Genomic DNA, 26,231 nt, shown 5'->3' with positions numbered 1-26,231 from the left:
TACTTAGGTATCGCCTAGGCCTACGATATAAGTATCGTAGGCAACGGCATCGCTATATAGTTAAACCTCTGATATATATTTATACTGATATGTATGCAGTGGAGCAGTATGTCCGAAAGCCTTCTATCGCCAGGTAAATTTTGGCGCGTGTTCGTATGAATATTTGGTCCAAGGGCAAGGTGTGAGAATCTTTCCACTACACTGAAAAACTACCTACATTCTAGATGCTGTGGAATCCGTACCATGAAAAGGGGTGTTGACAAGTGCGAGGCCGTTAAGATATTTGAACAAGGGCCGTCGTAGGAAAGAGAATTCAGTATCGCAGGCAGAGACAATGGTTAAAATCTATCATTGGACATGGACTGGACAGTCGCTGTTCGTCACGGAAACGAAGACAGCCAACGTCCGACAAACATCGGTTTGCCATCACGTGTGTGTCAAACGAATGAGCTGAACAGAAACTACTTACGCCTCAAAGTCGCGTCGCAGAAAACCTGCATTCCGTTCCTTTGTATTAATCTCGTAATGGCATTAACTGATTAAGTCTTGTCTTGCATTTGCGTCAGTACAAGGATTTGCAATGATTGCCAGCATTCCACCTGTAGGTCGCATTTACTATGTATACAGCAGCACAGTTTCGATAATAATTGGTACTGAGAGTTTCCATATTCCATGTCGCTCAAAATGCCGTAGAAGCGGTGATAACCCACCACACGCTTATGGAACAGGCACGTCCTTTGTCTTAGATATGACATGACGACAAGAAAAAATTTATTTTCAATTGTATACTAATGGAGACGATCCCTCTTTTGTCATTCAATAGAGACACTGGCAATGCAGGTTATTCATAGTCCCGGAACGAACCGTAATACAATCATATTTAAATTTGACCCGTTCTTGACCTTTGTAAATTATCATGGCAGCATAATTTATTGGAAGACGCTAAAACTAATTTCGTCTGAACTGTTTCAAGTGAACAAATTATGGTTATTGTCACTACATTCACATGGGATATCATCCCGCCGTTTATCGATGAACGAACTCACCTTATATGTATCAAAAGGCAATACCAACATGTAACCATGAACTGACATTCATGCGCTAGCCGCACGACTAAGCATACGCCACATGACGACACCAACGTAATATTTTACAATCAACATACCCAAAGCGTTGCAGTGTTTATGTAGATGTTGTTATCTTTTGTACAATACCATTTAACACATCTTTGATGCTAGTTTTTGGTGCATCTATACTGATTCCATCGTTCAAATAAACAGACTTTCATTGCAAATATTTCTATTTTCTACTGCAAATAACAACGGCGAGAGGCGAGCAGCCTACCATTCCTTGTAATCCAATCGGTATCATGTATCATTCGGTTGTTATTCAGGACCAACTGGGGCACAACAACGGCAATCAAAATTCCGTCATTGATACTAGCTAATAACACAAAATCGATTGCAATGAATATCCATCTGATTTGCATCATGATGTCGCAAATTCAGTATACCAATTAGAGAATTCGCATTCCTATAACTCTTAATGGGTGCATCGATCAATCACCTAGAATCATATTAGCCCCCGCCATTCAATGGCCGATTAACAATAACAGAGTCACGACAACATGATTTGCTTTTGTGAAGCAAAGCTATTCGCGATAAGAATTTCACTGCCATGAGTCTTGTATGACACATCTTCAAGTACGATGTTTACGTCGTTGACACGAAAATAACTCACTAATTTTGAATTTCCAGTCGCAACTAGGCACGATTCCGGACATGATCACAAAATACAATGCTCAAATAACTGAAAAATGATGTAGCTAATGAAGCGTGACATCTATACCATTATTCCTTAGTGTTATCTGTTTCCTTATTCGCGGCACCACTGGTTGGTAACTTTGTGAATTACAGAATACATAACTCCCACTGTGCGGACTCTGCGTATAATCCAAGCTACGCGAGGTCAAATTTGATTCTGGTAGTCAACAAGTTCGTATAGTTCTTACATCCGTATATGCGCTACCTGTGCAAAGCCTCGCTTCATTAATGTCATGCATTTGCTTTAAAATCCAGGCAGGCGAACAAATATTTATTTTGCATTGTAAATCGTATGTCTGACCGTTACGACGTATGTTTTGTCACATATTTCATCGGCAAAATACCGTACAATTGATTTTGATGAGAGCAAATACATATCCATTCTACAGTTCGTTTACTTTCGGCATTTGCGTAATGTTGATAGACCGTTCATTTGCAGAAATGGTGAGTTGTAAGCCACAAATTGCTGGAGTCGTACAGTTTGCATACGGCTATGGCGGTTTTTCTCACCACCAGGCCTTTCCTTGCCTACTATTTACAGCACGAGTAGATTAACACATCTAGGGTCGGTTTTAAAACAAACGATGTTTTAAAACGCTTTGTTTTTTGTTTAAAACATGTTTTAAACAACAACCTTTAAAAAAATAGTGTTTTTTTTAAACGTTGTCTAATTATGCCGTAATTGTGTAAAACACGCTCGAAAACCATGTAGTATGGACCTACGGACGATTTGCACTCGTAATAGTCGACGTATACGATGTGGGGAGGCTGGAACCCTCGAAATCGTAGTCGGTTCAACAGTTTTAGCATGTTGTACATATAGGTCGTTGGTACGGAATAGGTGTTCTGATGATGATTACCGCCGACCGTAAAAATGCATGCATAACGGTGCAGTCCTGGTTAAATATATTTTTGATCTGTTTATGACAGTGGTCGGAAGCCCTTTTCGTCGAAAGAGCCATATTTGTCCTATATTTTCAATTGTCAATGCCAATCCACTGTGACTTCACAATTAAATATTCGTGATATCATGGCTAAAAAAGACACACAAAAAGTACTAAAAAAATACATTTTTTAACAAGCACCTTGTTTTAAATTGAATTTTATTTTAAATGCAACCGTAAACACATCCAACCATCCATACATCTATATGGCTAGGAAATGGTCACCGGGGATGGGATGATGAAACACAGTGCAGACAAACAGTTATATCGCTGGTGGATGATGAGGAACTTACTCGACCGCTTGTTACGTGAACAATTATCTTGCCTGCTTTATCCTATCAAATACCACTGCATGCTTCTTTTTTATCGACCTCAGTTTATAGCCGGAACATGGCAAACTCAGAGCTTAGTATGTTTCTTAATCCTATGCCTGCTAGGCACATAGGTTTAGAAGACACGCAGATCTATATCCCATCATATGTTTCATATGTACATGTGCGATGTGTAATAGTACTATAAGCACTATATATTGATGTGGTGGAACAAACTGCAGAGAGCATTACAGACGTAATTTATCTTCAATCATAATACCGCGTTAGACCCGAACAGTTACAATAATGATATCTGGGGTCGCGGTACATTATGTGGTTTAAGTCATTGTCACAATAATTGGTATGTGTGTGAGCGCAGAAAATCGTTTCGTCATCGTTAAGTTGCTACTACTTTTCCGTCACGATTATCTCTTTAGTAGTATCCCCTTCACATTCAACTTTCAGGGTATACATAATTGTCTATACACTATACTGCAGTATTCATATATAAAAGCTATAGTCATCAACGACATATATAGTTCAGACTGTCAAATTTTAAGCAGACCTATATTTGTATAAAATCTATAGTGTTACTTCGTTACTGATGCTGCAAGTGCCCTACACAACAACCAATATCATACCGCATTATCGTTGATACGGTCATTCCATATAGAGTCACCGGAGCATGATATAGGCAGGAATATGTGTACATTTCAAAACAATAGTAATTTCACGTACACACGTATAGGCTACTATCTGATTAAGGCGATCACTACCGAAATATTTTAAGAATGGGAGCAACCGTGACATTCATAGTTCAGTTTCAGTAGGCCTTCCACCTATAACCCATCAGTCACTGTTATTTTTATTTCAATCAAGGCCGCCGACCCACCGTATAGCGCATTCAATTCAGACTCCGTACAGAGATCAAATACGATATCTTAAGATCATAAGGACTGTCAAAACATCCTCGTCGATATTTTATATTTAGCTCTACGCCTCTAAACTGAACACCAGATATCGATTAACGTCGCCTGACAGCGAGAACTCTGATGATGATTGCCATTTATTACCGTGCTATTACAGACATTACACTTTACTACGATGTCATGACGTCATTTTCGTGGGATATTGCCGGCGTAATGGCACACTCGTCAGGAAAAGTAACACCGCAAAAGATAATAGTCGAGAAACGTGCTTAATATTCAAAAAGAGCCTCGGAGATATTAACGAATGGGAAATGCAGACCGCGGTTTCCGAACCGGTTTTTGAGGGCTGCTGGTTAATTCTGCAGTACTCTATTCGTTATGATCAGTGTTATCGCATATTATGGACATGGGGATTAGCGGGGGACCGAAACATGTGATCATGAGTGCATCTGGTCCTTTCACGCGTAGGATGCAGGTTGATTGAATCGCGGTACAATGTTACTTATCACTATCATCCACTGCTACCAAGACCATGCTTAATCGTCTCCATATAATCCTAATTTCTATGTACTATCAATTTCCAGGCGTTCGGAAATGCGATGCGGATGATTCAAGCCGAACTTGTCTTACTGAGGTCGAGTGTCACGACTTGTAACACCGCGCTAACAATAACATGATAAACACTGTTATTGTTTTAAGCGATTTTTAATCGATGAATTGAATAAAAATCTCGGCAACTTGGCGGCATTCATAATGAAACAGGATCAGATTAAAGGTGACGCATCGTATGACGTGGATTTATTATTTGGTTGATTTAGTTGACAAGCTACGACCTCCGTGTGTATGTGCGTAAGGGAGAGAGGGAGATCTAACCGCGTTTGCCCACTCGGCAATGCATTGACCATAAACCACCGGTTTTCATACATTTCCCCCGCGGCCCATGGAAGTATTCTGGGTTGGACGCAACTCACAGGGAAATTGAATTAAGGTCACACACTTGTATATCGCAGAGAAAGGTCAAAGCATTGTGCGGTTATGCGGTGCGCTCTTTGCGAAATTCAAGCAGGATTTAAACTTTCACAAATGTTACGGATCTTGGAATCCGATTCTGGAATGGATAAGACTTGGATTTGGGAACGGTGAGAAATAACTGCAAGAATTATTTTGCACACGAACTTGACGTTGCATAATAAGTTCATAGAACTATTATTTGTAAAATGATATGTTCCAGCTGACACTCCTCAATCAAAATAGTTACTTTGGGCAAATGATTCGGGCATAGTTTCGGAAAATGGGTGGTGACATTGAAAGACCTAAATAATATTTCGAATTTGGATCGCTGAAAATTGCCACTAGAAACGGAAATGCAATGGGGATTATTACGATTGAACATTTGAGCATGCGACAATTCAGCATAACTATCCCTAATCCATATACAAATTTACCGACCATACAGTCACTCACACAAATTAACATCCCTGTTAGACTGCGAATGTGCGCGCAAGTCTGTCTGAATCAGTCAGAATTGAGGTTGCTTAAATCTTCCGCTGAGGGCATTACGTATAGAAACATAGAAACATATCTAATGTTACATTCGTAAGCGATTATTATCATCACACTGAGATAGTATAGTCTTTACGTTACGACATAGCGAATCGGAAATAGTCAACATTTGCAAACATCACCTTCATATTTAAAAACATACATTTACATACATCTTCAACCAATCTTGAACATTCGGAATACTTTCTGCTCTGTACGTAAAACTTCACCTAGATACACAGCGAACTACACCATAATGTCTTGCTGACCTTCACCCACAACTCAACAAGCATTTGAGAAACTTCCTACCGCGACACTGTACTGAGAGTCTTTATAAAACACTGGTTACGCACGGCAGCGATTTTAACGGTATCGCTTTACGGACTGTTCAGTAACCCAAGTAATAATAGGAGATAAGGACGGGCAATCTTATCATTCTGTAAAGCCAGGTTTAGGCGAAACGATTGGTACTTTCAACTTAACTGAACCGTTTCAATATCAAGCACGAATGCTACGCGGTGTTATTGCGACAAGCACAGAGAAACACAGCGACAGCGCCATTCCAACTAAAGAACGCTGCACTCTGGCATTCGTTCGAAACGCATGCGATCTTTTCAAAATCATCGTAATGAGATTAACTCCGTCGGTACGGCTATACGCACAGAAATGACGAGTACTCACCGAACATAACTCCTTTCGATAATTGTCCAGATGCGTCCGAGCGCGAGAGATCAATATATGATACTAAACGCGACAATTTTAAATCGGCTGCTACATTGACAATGGCACTCATGTTGATGTGAATCTCCTTTACCGAATAACAAAGCCCATTACCTAACGCGATGGAAATGTCGCGTATCTCAACAACGATACCGAATGCGAATCATTCGAGAGTGTTTATGTTACTCACAAGAAGGAGAAAATTGCGAACTTGATAATCTCCGCGTTTATTCATAATGCTCGAAAATAAAAATTAGGAACAGCGTGTCCGCGTGAAAACTCCACGTGCGACTCGCAACATGACGATAAGATAACAAAATATAGCACACGATTATTTTACGTTACATCGTTCACGTGCCAGCGAAATCCGTTATACTTTCTGCGATTCCATCTTTAACCGGATTTAAAATGTAGATGAATCACAACAAGTAACGGTACTAGTTACAGACAGGTAATCTCGCGATACCGACCGATATTATAAAATGACGTCCGCGATTTGCGTGATTCCAGAATAGCATTGTTATCGCTGCCTCTCATCATTAATGTCATTTTGACTGCTAATTCCATCGAAGCGTGAAAATCTACGCTGGGCTCAAACTCAAACGTGTCGTTTTTTATCTCGGACACCAAAATATATCGGCATGAATGTCGGTCAGTCGCTAAACATAGGCTTAACAATACCGTTTTGTTATAAATTGGAGATCGCGTTTTGACAGTCACCCCGGAAATACAGCCAAAAGAGTTTTTTTTAGTGCTTGCGGTCCGCAGAATAAAAACGTGGTGCCCGCAAAAAAGCGACAACTTTAAATGGTGTAAGGCCCGTGAAAAGGAATTTATAGCTTATATTCTTGTATTGGGGCGAGGAGAGGGGGGCATAACACTGAAGTCAAAAAATATGCATATACTGACACTGCACAACGCTATTTTTGACCGAATTTATTCCAAAACCTGATATGATCTCCACGTTTTGACATATGTGATATTGTGATAAGTATTGTGTAATTGTGTAATTATTGATAAGCATAAGCATACATGCCGCACAGTATATTCAATCCAATTGCATGAAATAATAGGGCGTTACCGGATCTCACGTACCGTTTTTGTTCCAGCCCTCGATGTCCGATGGGGTTCTTGATGACGTAACTCTTGGCAATGCGATTGAATCGATGTCTACATTGTCAAATGACATGTACGTACTTTCCTCCATGACTTGCTTCTTAATTTTCATCTGGCACAGTTCCGCCCGAAAGAATATATGTCTATACAAACATCCAGTACGTATCAACCTACTGGTTGACTATGCCCGATGCATATAGGGTATTCTTTCTCCACATGAAATTTCCTTTTTGGACGATTTTTACTATTTCAAGAAGTAAGTTCGCAACGCATGAGCTGCGGTACAGCTATTCTAGTTTATAGAAAAGTATAAGCTTGTAATAAACGCACTGCTCAGTACTGTCGCAAAATATGAGAAGAAGCGATAAAGGTTAAGATTCGTTGTGGGTGTGGAAATCGCTGGAAAACAGGAAATCCTCGGTCCAAACGATTATCCGCTCGGGCTGATACCTCTTACAAAAATAGCAGGTTCGCGCGTCATTCCTTGTTTTGGGGTATTTGAACTGGTGGTGCGCGGCTAAGAGATCATTTATGAAGAGAATAAAACTAGTTGAATCGAGACAATCTGACAACTTGAAGTAGATGATAAAATCGATGGCGTCGTGCAGTTCAGCTTCGTAATGATTCTTACTGCTACAGTGATAAACACGCCATATCAATTGGCATAATTTTCGGAATAAACAATGATACGATTTGCTCGAAAGAAATCTTTGCGGCCTCGGCTATGCTGCTGATGCAGCGTTACATACTCTCTGCAAATGTAGAGTAGGCCTAATCATGTAACCAACATAGCAGATCTCATATCATTTCTGAACACAATCCGATGATTACATGCTACATTGTAATTCTCAATTATACCAATCGATTGCCTTAGTCGAAGTGGTCAAGAAGATTGGATTTCGTTTAGTTTCACTGACGCGTAATTCGAAAAGACCGTGTTGCGTTTCAGTGAAGCGACCAAACCTTGAAATAACTCGATCGTAACAATGAAAATTAACACGACGTTGACTTCATTAAAAACCGTTCCCAGCGCTGACCTGGCCACCAGGCCACAAAATACCGAGTTGCGATAAATACCTGAAGGTGCGTTGGGCTGATAATTCGATAAATGTTTTTTGATGTGACGCGAGTTTCATTACTGTCGGCCTTGCTTAATCCGACAATGTACACAATACACTGTGAAAGAGACCTGAGCTGCGGGTACGAAACTACGATAAAATCAAAGCCCAGCAATTCCAAGATAACTGCAACTTATTGATGGTATCTGTGACTAACTGAGAACTGTGCTGCTTTCAAACGAGAAGTGACCTGCTCAATGTCTGTTTCGTTCTACCATAGAGGAGCTATCTGGTTCACAATAAAGATACATTTCAATGGCGTATCCTTCATAGGTCAGGAAACGATTTCAACCTTTTTAAGTTCAATTACACGCACTTAGACATCAATCCAGTCATTGTTTCAGGCACAGCCCCATTGTACGGCGTTTCCTACTTTCCTCGCATTGAAGCTATACTACTTTATACATAGTCAGTCCGCACATATAGAATAGTTTGATATCGTTATCGTACGTCGGTGATGGTAACAAATTATTGTATTTATGGTGCGGTACCCATTGAAATGCGCATATCCTGACTACCTTCCATAGTTCTGGGAAACTGCAAACTTGACTCTTCAGCCAGGTCATTTTCGTAAATATCGAGAGCCCTCATTATGTCTCTTGAATTGCGAGCGTTGAATAGCCTGGCTTGTAGCAACAATACACGCATCCTGTAAAATCATTGGTAGTTTTTGATACGTGAACTTTCGCTGTGAAGAATGTAAGTATGATAATACTCGATTTGTATACCGCATAATTACTTTTAATCGCGGCAACTGTCTAGCGAGATTCTGCGATCGATAATTATTTTCTAATAATTCGAGCAAGGTCTTTTCACTGGTCCTGTATTTCCGGTTTAGTTGGTGGATACCTTATTGTTGTCGGATATCACTATATTCAATATCTATTACTGGAAAATGGTAAAGCAACACCTTACCAGAGTGCGTGTTCTGTCATCTCTCGCGAACGCCATACTTGTACGCAGCAGAGCCAAGGGAGCTATGCTACAGTACAGAAAGTATGGTTATAATAAAAAGGAAGGATTTAAGTATTGTGAGATACCGTAAAAGCAATTCGTCATTATGACCATTTGGGTGTGTACTGTATATAATGTATATATTATACCCGATGTAATAGTCGTATTAGTGGTACGTATACTGTAATCAATTCAAAGGCACCTGAGCGAAACTGCCAACGTTAAATTCAATGTTTCCATTCGTAGCCCTGATTACCTACCGGCACCGATTGATTTGGCGTCATTTACCCCGAACGCATTACGCCGATTAGGAACGATCAAAAATATTTTCATACATCTTTTTATAGGTTTTTAAAATTGATCATTTGTTAGTTCGATCATGCTATATTTTCAGTTGAAGTTCGCTTTTCCGATTATTCTCTGTTTATTTCACCACTGTCACATGACTTTGTCACTAAACCGCATATTGTCGTCATTAACATTGTTCGATTTGGTGACATGCGCCCAAGCTTCAACGGAGGTAGTCGGTGACATGTTCAAATTACAAACGTGACAAATGAATCTATTCAAATAGAGTATGGGAATATGCCTCGTGCATTGATCACACCAATATATGCTATAAGTTGTGTAATGTTTACTTATATAATTGCATACAATCAGCGAAATATGAAATTATGAAAGAACATCATTGTTCTGGCCAAGAAGGCTGGATATTTACATATCGTTCCCGAAGTATCCCACACCACAAATTATTCACAGAAAGAGTATATACACAGTTATATTCGTTTCTGCTCCTATCGGCCAACGGTCGTATATTGACGGGTATTGAATCTTGGGAGACCTTGAGCAAAGATAAATTGCCACATTGGCGACCAAGTTTGCTGAATTCGTCCTAGCACTAAGCCTCTGCAATCACACAAATTTCGAGCACGGATTTACTTAGGATTACCCATCTTGTCCTTTGGCAGCTTGTGTTTTTCATCTGGTGCCGAGCGAATCGACACATCAAATTGTCTGCGAAGTAGAAGAAGAATGGTTGTGCCAATGAGTGAGCCAGAGTTCGAAGGGCAAAGCCATCGCACTTTAGCGCGGATATAGCAAGAGAACACAGCGCACTTTCAAGATCCCATCGGTGTCCCAAGTTTAAAACGTTGTTTAGTGGGCTATCGGTGATCCTTACTGATACTTACTGGACGAAGTTCACGGAGGTGCTACTGGATCGATACTTGCAGTCTAACAGTAATGTATCGCGTGTTCCACCTATCGGGCTACACGATACACACAATGATCACCAGGCCGTGTTATTTTTGGCATATGCCAAAACTGCCAAAAATAACTTATTTTTGGCATTTTTTGATTTTTATTTTTGGCAGTTTTGGCATCGTCCTCTAAATAGATAGTTTCAGCCTCGAATTAGTCACAAAAACGCTTTATTTGGGCTAGTTTGTCAAAAGACACCACAAAATGTGCAGCATTCACGTATAATCAGTGCCAACAAACAATAAGAAGAAGAAAAAACCTAACGATTTCATAGGTTAATAATATCAAACGAAACCACAAAATGTGCAGTATCCATCGGAATCGGTGCCAATAAGCAAAAAAATAATAAAGAAAAGCCTAACAAACACGCTCAACAGCTGGTTGTTACAGCTGTTGAATAGACTTGAATCGTTTGCACTGTAACAGTGCTTCCAAACTCAGGTCCGCTAAGTTTCTCCTAAATTCATTTCTCGCCCAGCGAATCTGGGAAATATCGGCTTCAACAGTAGCCGTTGAGGGAAAGAATGTTGCCAATCATCCACAAAAGGTTTTCAGAGCTTCAAAATCTATGGAGGGCCGAACCGCCTTCCATGCACATTGAAAACAGATCACTTCGCCAGTGCCATCGATCTAATCGCGGAAAGAATTTTCTTCCCGATCCTTTTCCAGGAGTTTCCTGTGTTGTCTCCCAACACATTCTATTTAGTAGCCCGACTATCATTTCTCCTTCAGTCTACCGATATATTTTCGGAGGACTTTTGTCACTTCAAGTGGCTTTAATATTACCAACTCGCATGGAAGAGTCCTGGGAAGGTTAGCTTGTTTAAGAACATTGACGCAACAAGACTGTCTGGCAAAACGAGACTATGCAGCTCAGAAATAGCCAGACAGTTCGTTGCGTCACAATGTTCAACTCGATTTGGATTGGATTAGGACATAGAAATTTCAAATCCGCTCATCTCTGCTAAGCTGGGAGGCTGCCGAAGAGTAAAATCCATGATTTAACGTAATCCTTTGCCATTGTAGAGTAATCATGCAGTATAAAGCTATGTACCACTGTATATCGCAGTACCCATGAATAGCGGATAATATTGAGGTTTGTTGAGGTACCTTTCCCGATGTTTTCTCGTCCTAATCCAGAGGTCTCAAACACGCGGCCCGCTCGCCGCATGCGGCCCGCCAGATCATATTGTGCGGCCCGCGACGACATTTTAGATTTTTAATAATTTGAAAATATTTTAGTGTCACATATATCTTCTCAGGTTATAAGGTCAAAATCCCCTCTTAAATTGCCCCGAAAGCCTGAAACTATTCATCAAACTTCACTATCACATCAATTGCATACGCTACCATGCAGTGGAAAATTCACTATTTCGCCACATTTCCAATTCATGATGACGAAACCTGACCCTTAGAAGATTCGTGACTGAAATTTTCGAGTTGGACTTGGACGCGACCTTTCTTAGAATTACTCAGACTCTGGCTAACTCGATGGCAAAATGAAAATGACTCGAGTGGACTCGGAGTGACTCGGAATGCCGGGAATTTGTTAGAACCATGGATGCAACAAACTAATCGCGTATCAGGGGAATAGTAATAGATCATAAGGTCGCAGCTTGGTATTTCGCTAACTAAGCAAGTAGTTATGGCAACCATTGGCAGTCTGTCAGTTACATCTTTGGTCGCTAAGCCATGTTATTAAGGCCACTTACAGGTACCGAGTACCGTAGTGGTACGCTCCAACGATGTAACAACAATGGGCCGTTCGGCGTTCCGACATTTCAATCACTAGGACACATTCATCAATATATTTATATTATATTTATATTTGTTTCTGCTCCTATATTTGGAGATATTTGGCCATGATATTAATAGCCTACTTATCAGAAGTATACCCAAATCCTGAATTGGAATTACAATGCTCAACCTAAAAATGTTTTGATATCAGATCAGTCTCTATTACCAATCTGTTGAATTAAAAATATTCATAGTAGATCCAAAATTATAACCCGATAGCTTTTATGATGGCATCATACATTTGTCTGGCCACATGGTGTCTATATGTTATAATTAATATATATCAAGTACAACAACAATTCTATTAAAATAGTTATGAATGTGATGATTCTTTTCTTGCCAGGCCTAAATTTATACAAGAGTAAATCACATTTTGACGATGTGTGTTTACTGATAGTCTGCTGGATCGGTTCACTTTCAATAGGACAATTCATTCCCGCCAAATAAGGCCTAATTGGAAAGACATAGAATACCCCTATAAATGCTGCGGCCCGCGGCATCGTCAAAACGGGAAAACTGGCCCGCGAGCACATTTGAGTTTGAGACCTCTGTCCTAATCGAAATAACCGCATCGAATCAATGCATTTGATCCCAAATTCCCAGGGGCTTTCGTCTAAGCGGGATTGTTTTGCAAAAGTCAATAGGGTAGATTAGGCGTCCTTTGTCAAAAAGTGACGGCATTTTCCTGTTATGTAGACTACTAAACGCGCCGCCGATATTTATATGTTTAGTTGAATATGTTGCCTTAGTGCATTGCAAGTTCATTGCATATTTGCTGCATTTGCTTCATTGCTTATGTGTTAATTAATCTATGTCAGATAACTAGATACCTCATGCTGTTACGACTATAGGCCTATGAGGACCGACAGAGCAGTTACTTTCAAAACAGAAATTCACGCGCGTTAGCCAGGGCCTGCGTGCTTACAGCGCATCAGTGTTGCGAGGGCCTGGATTTACATGGGGGCTATGACCGAACTTCATGACCCCCTTTTCACTATTGCTATCACGCAAGCAAACGTCTTACGGAATTGGAAACTAGGAATGCTGAGTTGCCAGCTATCTCGCAGGTTCTATGAAGTTGGGAGTAGAATTCTCGCCTGCTTATGCTAAGGAGATAGGTCGGTACAAGCATGTTTGGCGTATCACTCTGGTTGATTAAATGATATTCTAGCGATATTGTCTGCATATAAATGTTTGAAAGCATGTGCTAAATCTGTGTCTGAGAATATTCTGAAGGGACAATGTGTAGTATCCCATTCGAATATCATGCAGAGATGCCACTGGGATATTTCGGAAAAACCCAGATGTGGACTCTAAATAAACCCAGAAAAAAACAGATCCTATATTACACGCAAATTGCTGAGTGATAGGTGTAACATTGGAAACTGACAGTCTTTATTACAGTCATGCGGTAATAGAGGTAAGTTTTAGCCATTGATAGTGAAATTACAAAGGTTAATAGTTCATTTACTATACATTTTGCTCGGTGAACACTGCAAATCTCACAAAAATATCTTGCTTTCCTCTCAACGCATTTCTGTGAAACAATTGATGCGCGGCGTCAATACGCAATAGTGTTCACGGATGTTCGAAACAATTTCATTCATCCCGATCTCTGAGGGTGATTTTCGGGTATTTTCGTACGCTGATCTGACCAGTTGAAAGTAGCTTTCGGTTGATTTATCCTGGCATGATAATATGGCAGAAATGTTAAGTCGCAAATCATTAAATTCAGGGTATGTTCGAATGTGCTGATAATCAATGCCTCTGACTAAGTAGGCTACATTGCTGGGGGTGTCCAACTGTCTCTCTCTGAGTATCTCTGTTGGAAGTGAATATACTAAGATACTAATGTGTATAAAGTATAATATGGTTACATGTTACTTATTGATACACGACAACTTTATTGGAGTGATACTAGCATTCCAGTTTGAAATCGTTTAAATTGTAAGAAAACGGTGCCACTGAGTTGAACAAGACTTTCTTGCGACCTGGAAGCTAGTATTCAATGAAGTTCCATCGCATCACGGCGAGGCCTATCATTTTACTAGTGAATCTCGTTACTATAGCTCGCTTCGCCGTTACAATAAAAACGACATGCATCGACAATTCTAGATATCCCTGCAATGGCGAACTAAGGTGCGTGCATTTTACATTACGATCTTACTAATCTAATAGTTCATTTTCGAGCGTAAAATTGACCTGACGAATATGATGTTGAAAAAAAACAGATTTCAAGGACAAAAACCCAGAAACCCAGATGGTGCTTGTAAAACCCAGATCTGGGTGGAAAAACCCAGGAGTGGCATGTCTGATATCATGACTAGCCTGCATTTATTCTATCCCTGTCGCTCGCAGTTTCAGGTGTTGCTGTTGTTGTTGCCTGTGGTATTCATGGTGTTTACACAGTTTACACCAGACCAATATTCTTTATTATGATTCCGTATCTTTCGACTTGAGATACGGCCCACTTCCAGGCTTTTTAAGACTCCGCTTACGTTAGGCTTACCATACGTCCTCTTTTAAGAGGATTTGTCCTCTTTTTTGACTTTTTCGAAAGTGTCCTCAGAGGACGCCCTTTTGTCCTCTTTTTTGAGATTTTGTCCTCTTTTTTGAAAATTTAGGTCAGATTTAGAGCAAATCGCGAGTGATATGCCGTAAATTAGCGCAGAAGTGAAGCTCCGGCGGGTATTTCGGAGGGAAAAGTGGTGATTTAAGCTCTGAGCGAAAAGAAGACCTTTTTTTTAGTCATCCCCCTGGCAATGTAGAGAGTAAAACGTTATTTTGAGATCTGAGCGGAAGTGATAACCTTTTTTTTTTAGTCAACCGATCAAGATGTGGGAAAAATTTACCGGTTTTTGAGAATTCTTCTCCAGTTTTGCATGTCTGAAATTTCTGAAAAAGTGTCCTCTTTTTACATTTCCAAAATATGGTAAGCCTAGCTTACGTGGATCAGATGGCGAGGAGGAGCATGGATAAGCCACAGACGTGTCAGTTTTCTCAATAGCAAGACCCACGTCGTCTAGCGTCATCTGGCGGATCATTCGAATATCACTTATAAGTTCTCGAATTGACTTACATATTTTATGCGATGTCGTGTACTGCGGATATGCATCCATATCAATTTCAAAGGGGATTTCAAAGGGAAACATCACAATATAGAACTCTATTCCAAAGCAAGACTTATCAAGATTTTTACAGGCCAGTTTCTTACGAATTTATTCGAGATCGTAGCTATGGCATTACATTTATCACTTGGAAATGCTATCTACGCGTTCATTGCAACACAAATCAGCAACCGCTATTTTACATGTTTATGATATGGTCATACTGTGATCTGGTGGATTAGATAGTAAATTGTACGTGAAGGATTCCTTAGGATGGGATAAGTCCTACGACCAGCGACTATGGAATGGAACTATTTGAAAATCCTACCACGAGCGATATGTTTTCAGAGTGTTTCAAGGTGACCTGCATACGAAACGTATGATATGTCTTGCAAGCAAGCATCGTCGATTAATGTAATGAAGAATCTTGCGTCGTCAGTTTCAAAACGGTAGCGCAGTTAATTATGTTATGTTACTTCAGAATTGCAACAATTTTACAGACATTGACTCTTTCTTCATTTGCTTCGATCCATCCTGAATCCGTTTAAGCTCTTGCTACTTTATCTGCTACCCCGAAAAGGATAGGTTTTTGCGGATTACGCGCGCAGAAATTTAACTTATCTATAATTTAAAGACTTAATTGAAAAAGTCGGATATTTACCTGCGAACTGGCGAATTCAGAATGGCCGCTTAAGCAGTTTTATAGAGCCCTTAAGGTTTTGTATAGAGATGCTCCGTCATTGGAGGTCGAAATGACATAAAAGGTGTCTTAGTATCCAGAAACACTGGGAGTTAATTCGGTTTCGTGTATCTATTATGGGCACAGACTCCCGAGTGTGTCAGAACAGCGAATGACGTTAATGGTGACGCGCGGCAATACCCGAGAAAAAATATGGTCGCCTTCAGCTGGCCAAAGTTTCAAGAGTGTAGCGAAATATACTTAAAGCATAGATCATACGGTGCGCAAACTCCTAACTTTCCAGGTACGGATGAACGAATCGTATTAATATAATAATAATAACAGCAATAATATCAAATTTTAATGTTTAATGTGATTTGTGAAACTATAATCACAGGAATGCGATATTCATAATATTATATTATTGAATGATTTATATAATCATACTTTACATCAGAGGTCTCAAACTCAAATGTGCTCGCGGGCCATTTCCTATTTTGTGATGACGCCGCGGGCCGCAGCATCAATAATCGGGATATTCAATGTATAGGTTCCAACTAGGGCACTAGGCCTTATTTTACGGGTCCTTGCAGACAGGCATTCCACAAACATCGTGGAAATGTGATTTACTATTGCATTATTCACGCTTGACACGAAATAAAATCACATTTTCAAATATTTGAATTTGAATTTGTGCCGGGCATTTTTTTCTAATTAATAAGTTATAGATATAATACGAGAGGATGCATCATGACATCGTAAAAACTGTCTGGTTATAATAGTGCAGCTAGTGGACCTTTGACCGTTTGACGTGCCACAATTTTATTAGGCCTATATTGTAAAATATACTGAAGATTGATCTGATATCAGAGCATTTGAGCGGTGTAGCCTAATCCTGGTTTTGATAAAGTCGTGATAAATGTAGGCTTGTTATTGTCATTGCCAAAGTCAAAGTAAATCAGCGTAAGATTTTGCCTTCGATTATTATTGGAACATATCAATAACAACTTCAATATAATAATTATTGAGCCACAGTAATAGCATTGCTTCTTAGCCTTTTAAGCGATCGTACCCCTTGTGATTCCAATGAGAGTTCTCGTAGCGCCTGTCCATTTTCAACACAATTTCTGATGGTACCTAACTACCTATATTAAAATCAGAAAGCCTATTCACACAAGACTATTTTCCAGTTGAATAAATTGGCCTAGAAAAAATTCCACAACATATAGGCCTAATTCCACAATGCATCTCGCACACCCTGATGTGGTGCTTCGTGCCCCGATGGGGTCTACGGACCCTGGTTAAGAACCCCGAGAATAAAAATGTCCAATCGGCGAATAATTCATTGGTGTTACAGCTGTAGAGCGTAGTGCTACCCTACTCGCCTACGATAATAACATGGACAAAGAGAACAAACAACAACCAGCATGTAACCAACTATACGTCACGCGGGTCATAGACTGCCAATGGTTGCCATACTGACCTGATTAGATAGGCAGCGCAAGCTACGACCTTTTGATATATTACTATTCTCCATGACAGTTTCATAGATTGTTGCGCCCGTAGGATTAACAAGTCACCGTTTCGATTTACAAGTCCTTGTCTGATTTTAACGTGTGATCCGACTCAACTCGAGTAATTTTTATTCAATCACTCAGTCAATCCAAAACCGAGTAATTTTACGAAAAGGTCGCACCAAACCAAATCACAATTTTAAGTCACGAATCATCAACGGGTCATGATCTATCGTCATGAACTAGAAATGTGACGTAATAGTGAAGTTTGTTGAGATGCCAGTGATTTTTATAGTAGTTTTAGATTGAACTTAAAGCTCTTATATCTAAAATATATATATGGCACTTGAATATATTGTTGAATACTTGAAATTCCAAAATGCCGTCGCGGGCCGCACAAAATGCTCTCGCGGGCCGCATGCGGCCCGCGGGCCGCGTGTTTGAGACCTCTGCTTTACATCATTAATTCCCATGTCATCCGATTTCAAAAATAACGGCCATTACGCTTACCACTCTTCTCGTGTATGACAACGAAAAACGCATTCACCATAAGGTGGTCATTTGTCATAATGCAGCGTGGCCTATGCGTAAGCCTCTAATGCAGAAAGCATCGTAGAATTCTCAGAACACGTTGTAAGTAGGAAAAAAGCGAAGACCCGGTTGCTTTTCGTTTATTTTGGTGAACAGACAATCGCCGAAAACGCCACTCGGAAAACAGATTTGCGACACCGTTGGAGATCAATAGCGGTGTCAATTGTCAATGTATGTGGTTAGTTTAATACTTCCAATGCTCTAATAGCTGCGGATACTATAGATTGCATGTATTACGCTATGAATCGAGGCATGTTTTGTAACTTGAATAGCTCCAAAGGTATCGCATCCATATATATAGTGTCGCATAATGGCACCGTTGCATTAAACTTGTCGTGGCGAGTTTTTGGAAATAGTTCATTCATTTTGTTGTCAGCTCGCGTCACCTTTGACCTTGAGGGTAGGTATACGTCTTTGAATTGTTTCGACGCAACGCAAATATCATATATCAATGCTGAATGTCTGTTTGATGAAATGAAGTATTACTATACTTGAGAGGAATAGTAATGGTGAGAAGTAAAGAAAAACAATGCGGTCAGTGGAAAAAAATTCGAATCCACAGGAAATTCAGTGAGATCAACTGAAAATAGCGAACTGTGGGTGTGTGACAGCGGACCATTACCAGGCGCTGTTCACCAAAACGAATTTAGCAACAAATAGCCGTTGAAATTCGTTGTACGTTCAATCCCGCCGTATAACGCTTCCTAATATATCCTTCACCAGGACATTCCCCCTAATTCTAATAAGGCCAGGCGGTCTCGTGTTGTTCATAATTGTTTCCCATACGTTTGCGATACATCACCCACCGTATGCAAACCCCGGCGACTGATACTGTGTATCATTTTGGACTGAAGCATTCGAAAATCATCCGTATATAGTTGAATAGGATATTCATATTGAAATGAAGACTAATATTTTCGGCCAAGTCTCGTCAGGGGCAATCGTCAGCATAGAATTGGAAATAACATTGAATAATAACAATCGTATCACCGATTATGACGTCACCTGCATGAAATTTCGACTAATCGGTGCGAAGAAATCGTCTGTATACTATATAATCGTATTCATGGTTTCTGGATAATCTCCATCTCAAACTGATGCCGATCGTTTTATAATGACCAAGTCGTGTAAGTTCAATTAGAATCTGTACACTTCACAGAGAGAAACTTGCAGACTGTTATAAAATCCTATACTTACACTACGTCATTTCCAAGGAAATTGAAACAATGTCAGACGAACTTAGACATGTTAATATGTGTTTATGTAAATGTGTATTTGACCCGCGAACGATTCCCATATGGCGCCGTTCACGATATTAGCTCGAACGCAAATTCACTCTTTTGCCATAAGGTATATGTTTCCGAAGGAAGAGCATCGCAAATTAAAAGTAAGAGATAAATTATTAACGAGCACTTGGAGGGTATTTTAGATGCTTACTTACCTCCTATTGATTGTCATTCCTAAGCACGTCATCTTTGAAACGAAAAAAATACCGCTTAAATATCGCTGTCTGCCGGGAGCGGAAGCTTCAACACATTTTATATAGTTTAGCCCGGTTTGATTTCGAATTGGTGTAACATATTCCCTCGAAAATTTTGATTTCAAAGCACAAAGTGGTCTTTCTCGATAGCGATTTATCGAATCCTGAATGATAGGCAGCCTATATTGCATGTTTGCTGAGTGTCGGGATTTATTGGGAGTAAAGCTACCCTGAATTGAATTCTATTGGTGGACAAGCTGGTCATATACAGCAAACGATATATTACTAATATCTGGAGAGCATGCAGTGTGCAATGCACATAACACAATGTACACGACTGTGGCTATGGGCGCAAAATGTTTGTGTTCGCTGTCGAACACTGTTACAGAACAGTATTTCTGCAAGGATTAATTTGCCACTATGCGATGAATATCACGCCGGAAATCATTAAAAAGCGACTGCGCCGGAAATCTAGTTCAACCAGCTTTCACATATATGTTAGATGCGTAATGTTTCCTCGGGTACAAATGGGGCGGATGGAATACATTGAGAATTAGGATGGGAGTCGAGCGACCAGGATGCGAATGCAACAGTAACCAAATCAGACATTACCAAAACAAACTATACCAGTCTGTTTCACGTTCGCGAGACTTTTTTCAATTGTTGGAAATGTAATTTTATACGTGAAGATAATTAAGTATGAAGTTTATTCCCCAGTTGCCAATCGATATTATTTCACAAAATATGTGCGAGGTGGGTCGAGGAAGTTACTAACGCGTGGTAAACACAACCACGCCCAGTGTAACTCGTAATATAGATATAGACAATTAGACAGTGGACAATTTGAATGGTCGTTTATGAAACCAGCTCATTCGATGGCATTTTGCATATTACTCTAGCTATATACTGTATCTCATTGTCCATGACTACATGTATTTGTAGTAGACTAACCACCCACTCACTCGCCGACAATGCTAGACGTTGCAATTAGATACAAAAATGTCAGTATATGTAAATGCAGATAACATCGTATGGGCGAAAATAGATTCGGGGGATTTCCGGCTCCTCAGCTCGGTAATGAGTAAAAATTGCACTACCTTGACATTTAAAGTCGTGTTTGTCATTTTTGCAGAAAGCATTCTTATCTTGGGGGCATAGCATCCAGTGGGTCAAAGCATCGCCAAACCGCCCAAACGCATTCAGTTCTTAGGCGATCGATACTGTTGCAGCTCTGTATAGTATGAATCGAATGAATTCAACACATCCACCCCATGAACGCAGAGTTTTTTCTTCTTTTTAGCAATAGCTTCTATAAGGATGCTCGTGAATATTTATGCCAGTCTTTCCCGATCCACCACCCTGCTTAGTTCGGCGGAATTATTTACTGCTATCATACTGTTATATTTTACGTTGTATTAGGTATAGCTATAGGATTATGTTTTAATTTAAAATGTATTTGAAAAACCTGCTTAAAGCACGACCCTTTTTGCAGCGATAACGATCTATATATGAAAATAGCACATAGAATTACAATACTTGGCTCATTTGTAAGCGTATGAACGACATTGAATGCTCGAAAGTCATATTACACTCATATTCAAGAAATATACATGACGGACTGTGGTAGGCCTACATTGAACAGCAGTTGCTTGACTTTCGTGCACTATCTTCAGCATTGCCCATAAATAGGTCAGCTTGCGTCATGATTGGATTTACAAATTCAAGCATAATGAATAATCAAAGCATGTTAAAATGATAGTTTTTCTGAGATCCCAGGTTTTTTGATAATTAGATATGCTCTGAGGTGCATTCCGTGCATTATGGTATCGCAAGTCGTTACGTTTCGTTGGTTTGAGGTAGATGAGCCAAATTGTTGAATGTAACTAGTAACTATAGTAGCATCGTTCACTATTCGCACTCGATATCCCGACAACGAATCATTTCACTATAAAACTAATAAGAAGGAGCAGAGCGACAACATTCTGTCATTTTTGCACGAGTTACATTGCCACGCAAGGCTAACCCATGAATTGATCAAATCTCTCTAGTCCCGGGCCATCGTCATCTCCACTCCATACTCATCCGTATTCAGGGTCTTCCGGTACAAACCTACCATTCCATTAAAATTACAGGTTTATGCCACCTAACCAATTGTTTCTTTAAATACCAATTATGAAATATTTAAAATTAAAACTGGGACACGCGTCGCCAACCATTCGAACTACATTTGCGGGCAATTTAGGACGAAAGCGCTTGCAATATTTGTGTAGTGCATACATACATCGAAGCGCGGCTCCGTGGCATTATCCAGCCGAAGAGAGAATGCATGCATTTTTAATAACCTGAAGCCTAATGTCACACGGCAAGCAGGATCATTGAAAGCACTGGTAATAGCGGATACAAAAGTCCTCGATAGGAACGGTCCTTACTTCAAGGAGGCCGGCAGGAGATGGCATTTGTAACAGCGATATCGGCGGCATGTTTGACAGCAAATTTTTGGTTTGCGGTGAGAACGAGTATAGCGTTGGAGATCAATCGCATATAGGATATTTGTCAGCTGGGTAAAGCAGATCCTCAGAGACTTATTAAACAATTACGGTCGTGATAGGATGGTGGAAAACGTTCGCCCGTTGTTTTCCCGCTACGGGCGAACATTTGCGTCATCTAGAATAGACTCTTACGCCGGCCATTTGCCTTGTAGGAACACTTTCGGTAACATCTATCAGAATTTCTATGAATAGTAATGCGTTTCGTGTAGGGATGTAGCCTGGGATCGGTTGTGTTGATGACACCGTGACCGTAGGGTTTCGAGTAGCCCTGCCTATACTACAAGCCAAATCATCTTGGAACAGGACGAAAATTTAGGATGCTTCAACGAGGCACGTAACATTCTACGATACGCGTAGAAAATTACTCTGACGATGTTAACGGGCAGGGATCAACAGCAAAATGCGTTATTTCGATATAATAGCTTTGAAAATTCTTCCGAGACAGTATATCCTTGCGGTCGGAGCCCTGCTGCTATTTCGCCTTAAGTATGTTCCAACCTTTCATCAATGGGTGTAAGATGCGGTCGAATTGACATGGTAAATTTTTATGCCACACGTACTTTGTATGCTGGTACTGATTTTGCATTTGCCTGCATTGGCCATTGCCTTGCCGATTTGCCGACGCGGAAAGAGTCCGAACGCGATGTGATGATTGCACTGAGTAAACGAGAGGAAACGGAATCAGTTGGGAAATACTTCTGTAGGATTTAATGTCACACAATACGAAAGTGTTTCGGCACGCTAAGATAGACTATAACCAGCATGACTCTTAACGATTTTTTTGCTATAAAGATCCAACTCTTCATCAATAGACTGCTACATATGGTTCGGGTTTATAGGCAGCATAAAAACTATACATATATATTACATATGTTTTTCTTATTAATCGGTGTGCGATCATGTGCAGCAGGGGCCTCAAACACGCGGCCCGCGAGGACATTTCGTGCGGTCCGTGTCGCAAGAAAGTACAATAACAATTTTAGTCTAATATTTCAAAATGGTTTTTTTCGTGCCGCGCGTGAATCGCTATATGGTAAATCACATTTTCGCGATGGGTGGGGAATGTTATCATGCAAGGTCCCGGACTACTTGGAAAGACATTGAATAACTCTGTTAGTGATGTTTGGTTTGTGTCGGTATACTGTACTCACGCACATATATATACTCTATTGAGTCATTGATCGCCGATTATTCGAAATTTCATGCCGGTGATGTCATATTTGGTGATACGGTTGTTGATATACTATGTTCTTTCCAATTCGTTACTAATTAGTGACGATTGCCCCTGACGAGTGTCGTAATTATATGGTTTTATCTCGATATGTATACCTACTGTTCAATTGCAAATTGAAGATCTGTACCTCCAGGAAGCTTTTCCGCCATAATAGATTAATGCGTTACCCGCAATCCTCAACTTACGACGAATGTTTTTTTCGCGATATTTCATCGCATTGGTTCAATTCCGAACATTTCCCTGGGGAATGGAACGGCCGTGCGCTTGTGATCAGCATCGCATATGTTTGCATCATACTCGCCATACCTTGCTGTAACGTTACTTATTTATATTGACCGGCAACTACGTAACGTTACGTGAATGAACCGAGTCAGCACGGAAGGTTTAGCGCACGACAAGGGTTCACGGTACACGCCCACCGATGTTTGTCACTATATATTGTAGATATTGAAAAAATATACCGTGGTATCGCAGTGTTGATTACATCTCAGAGCTATATGTGATGCATTTTTTTTCAAGTGAGAATGTGTTTAGTCTAACATACCAATGGCTAACAGACAATGGCTACGCATAGGGAGGTGGTAACTTACCTGATTTTTAATGATCGTCAAACCGTTTACGGATATCTGTATGTGTTTGTGCTTATGTCTGTCGCGATGGTTCTCTGACGCACTCAGTGACGTAAAAGATGACAAAACATAACCGTGTACTACAGTGGGATATCGACGTCGTGCAACCGTGTAGCTGATGTTTCTCGTTTTATAAATACTTCGTCGAAACCGCTTGACAGGCTGACTTTCTCGTTCCTGCGTTAAATCTTAGCATCTTGATAGCTGAAGAAAAGCCTTCATCCGAGTCATCTTTCGTTATGAATATAGGAAATTTGCCGATGATTCATTTGATCCCGCTATATTGACGACACAATAGGTTTTGTAAAACACTGCTGGCTGATTATATCGTCATATGTCTGTTCGTGGAACCAGGGTATCTTCACAATCACAAATATAACCTCGATAAACCAGCCCGCTAAGGCAGTGATATCATACGTACTCGTTTTTAAGACGAGTTTCGACTAATTCATATACTGAGAATGAATATAATTTTCATCATTCGCACAATAATATTAGGCAGAGTGATATGCTCTTAAGTCAGTTCACTGGATAACGGCACGGTAGTTTTGTGTGGGATGGGGTTGTGGTGTGACATCTGATTACGTATAACAACCGATTCACTCGCTTCCTGGTTGGTTAGGACTGTCTTTTAGAGACATCACATGGGTGTTGTTGACGTTTATGCGATCGGTTTGGAACTACATGCTATCAGTTCAATTGCAACATACGTAATAGACTAGGTCAAGAGCGTTTCCTCGGCGCCAACTGATATTTGTGTGCGATGGATATACGGTATCAATTGCGGATCCTACACGTGATTTCAGCATATAATATGACGAGTAGAATTATTGATTAGCACCTGGTAATGCTGAGATGGCACTCGTACAAATGTGTGAGGCCCAAATGTTGATCAATAAATTATCTCCGTCACTTACTATAGCCGTGTCCCGACGTTTATGTGAAAGCATAGGGTCGGTAGAGAGTAGGCTACAGGTGTGAACAGATTGAACAATGAACAGTGTCCAGTAGGGCTCTTCAAAAATGACTTTTTTTTTTCTTAAATTGTACTGGCTACTTAATAAAATTGTTAGGCTACCTAATTTAAGCCTACACAACAAATTTGGTTGAATACCAGCCAGTAGTCGCATTGCTACAAGAAAACAAAGTTTCTATATATTATATAAAAATAAATTAACAAAAATTTCAAAATTTTCTGTTCTGTCCATGAAAGTGTTATGTTGTCTATAGAAACGATGTTCACCAAATTTGACTCAATTCCAACCAGTGGAAGCGGAGTTATTGCCGTCGAAAAATTTGGATTTGAATAAAATAGTATTTACGGTGGGCATATCTATATTAAATAATCAAAGAATTGGTCACCGTAAATACTATTTTATTGATAATCCAAATTTTTCGACGGCAATAACGCCGCTTCCACTGGTTAGAATTTAACCAAATTTGGTGAACATCGTTTCGATAGACAACCTAACACTTTCATGCGGTGATCAGTACATTTTGAAATTTTTGTTAATTTATATAAATAGAAACTTGTTCTCCTGTAGCAATGCGGCTACTGACTTGAATTGAACCGAATTTGGTGTGTAGGCTTAAATTAGGCTACCTAACTATTTTACCAAGTAGCCAGTACAATTTGAGAAACAAAGTCATTTTTGAAGACCCCCAGTGTCCAGTCCAGCATCTCCTCTTCTCTTCACAGTGGTAATTTTTATAGGATGGGGGCATTCATTTGTAGGATCTGAGAATGTATAGACTTTTACATGCGCTTGCGGTCAACAATCCGATTTCCAAAGGGAACCTCCGACTCCATATTTACAATCATAAAACGCTATTGAAATGGGCGCGTGAGTGCCTACCATCCACGCATAACCATCTCAATGAGCAGCATTAGGGCGTACAATATCCTAAGCGTGACTCAGAAAACCATCATCGAC

General features: G+C 40.0%; 2 protein-coding genes across 4 annotated transcripts in view; one reads left to right on the top strand and one right to left on the bottom strand.

Annotated features, from left to right (window-relative positions):
- LOC145445181 (ras-associating and dilute domain-containing protein-like) overlaps positions 1-8,640 on the bottom strand; it is a 32,099-nt gene extending 23,459 nt beyond the window's left edge. Inside the window, exon 1 of one of the 3 annotated variants that reach the window (XM_080323330.1) lies at positions 7,365-8,640. In XM_080323330.1, the coding sequence (XP_080179456.1) occupies positions 7,365-7,497 (133 nt within the window). In that variant the 5' untranslated portion in view covers positions 7,498-8,640. Of the gene's footprint in view, positions 1-6,230; positions 6,869-7,364 lie in introns of those variants that run through there. The other 2 variants (XM_080323332.1, XM_080323331.1) reach the window with 2 other exon arrangements.
- The window catches only part of LOC145445220 (cytochrome b5-like), a 392,395-nt gene that overhangs the window by 85,240 nt on the left and 280,924 nt on the right, over positions 1-26,231 (top strand). The window lies entirely within an intron of this gene.

The sequence above is a fragment of the Botryllus schlosseri genome, chromosome 8 (genome assembly GCF_051294905.1).
Source record: "Botryllus schlosseri isolate E-star chromosome 8, Bs_hap1, whole genome shotgun sequence".
Taxonomy (NCBI): Eukaryota; Metazoa; Chordata; class Ascidiacea; order Stolidobranchia; family Styelidae; genus Botryllus; species Botryllus schlosseri.
This window is presented reverse-complemented; position numbering and strand designations above follow the sequence as displayed.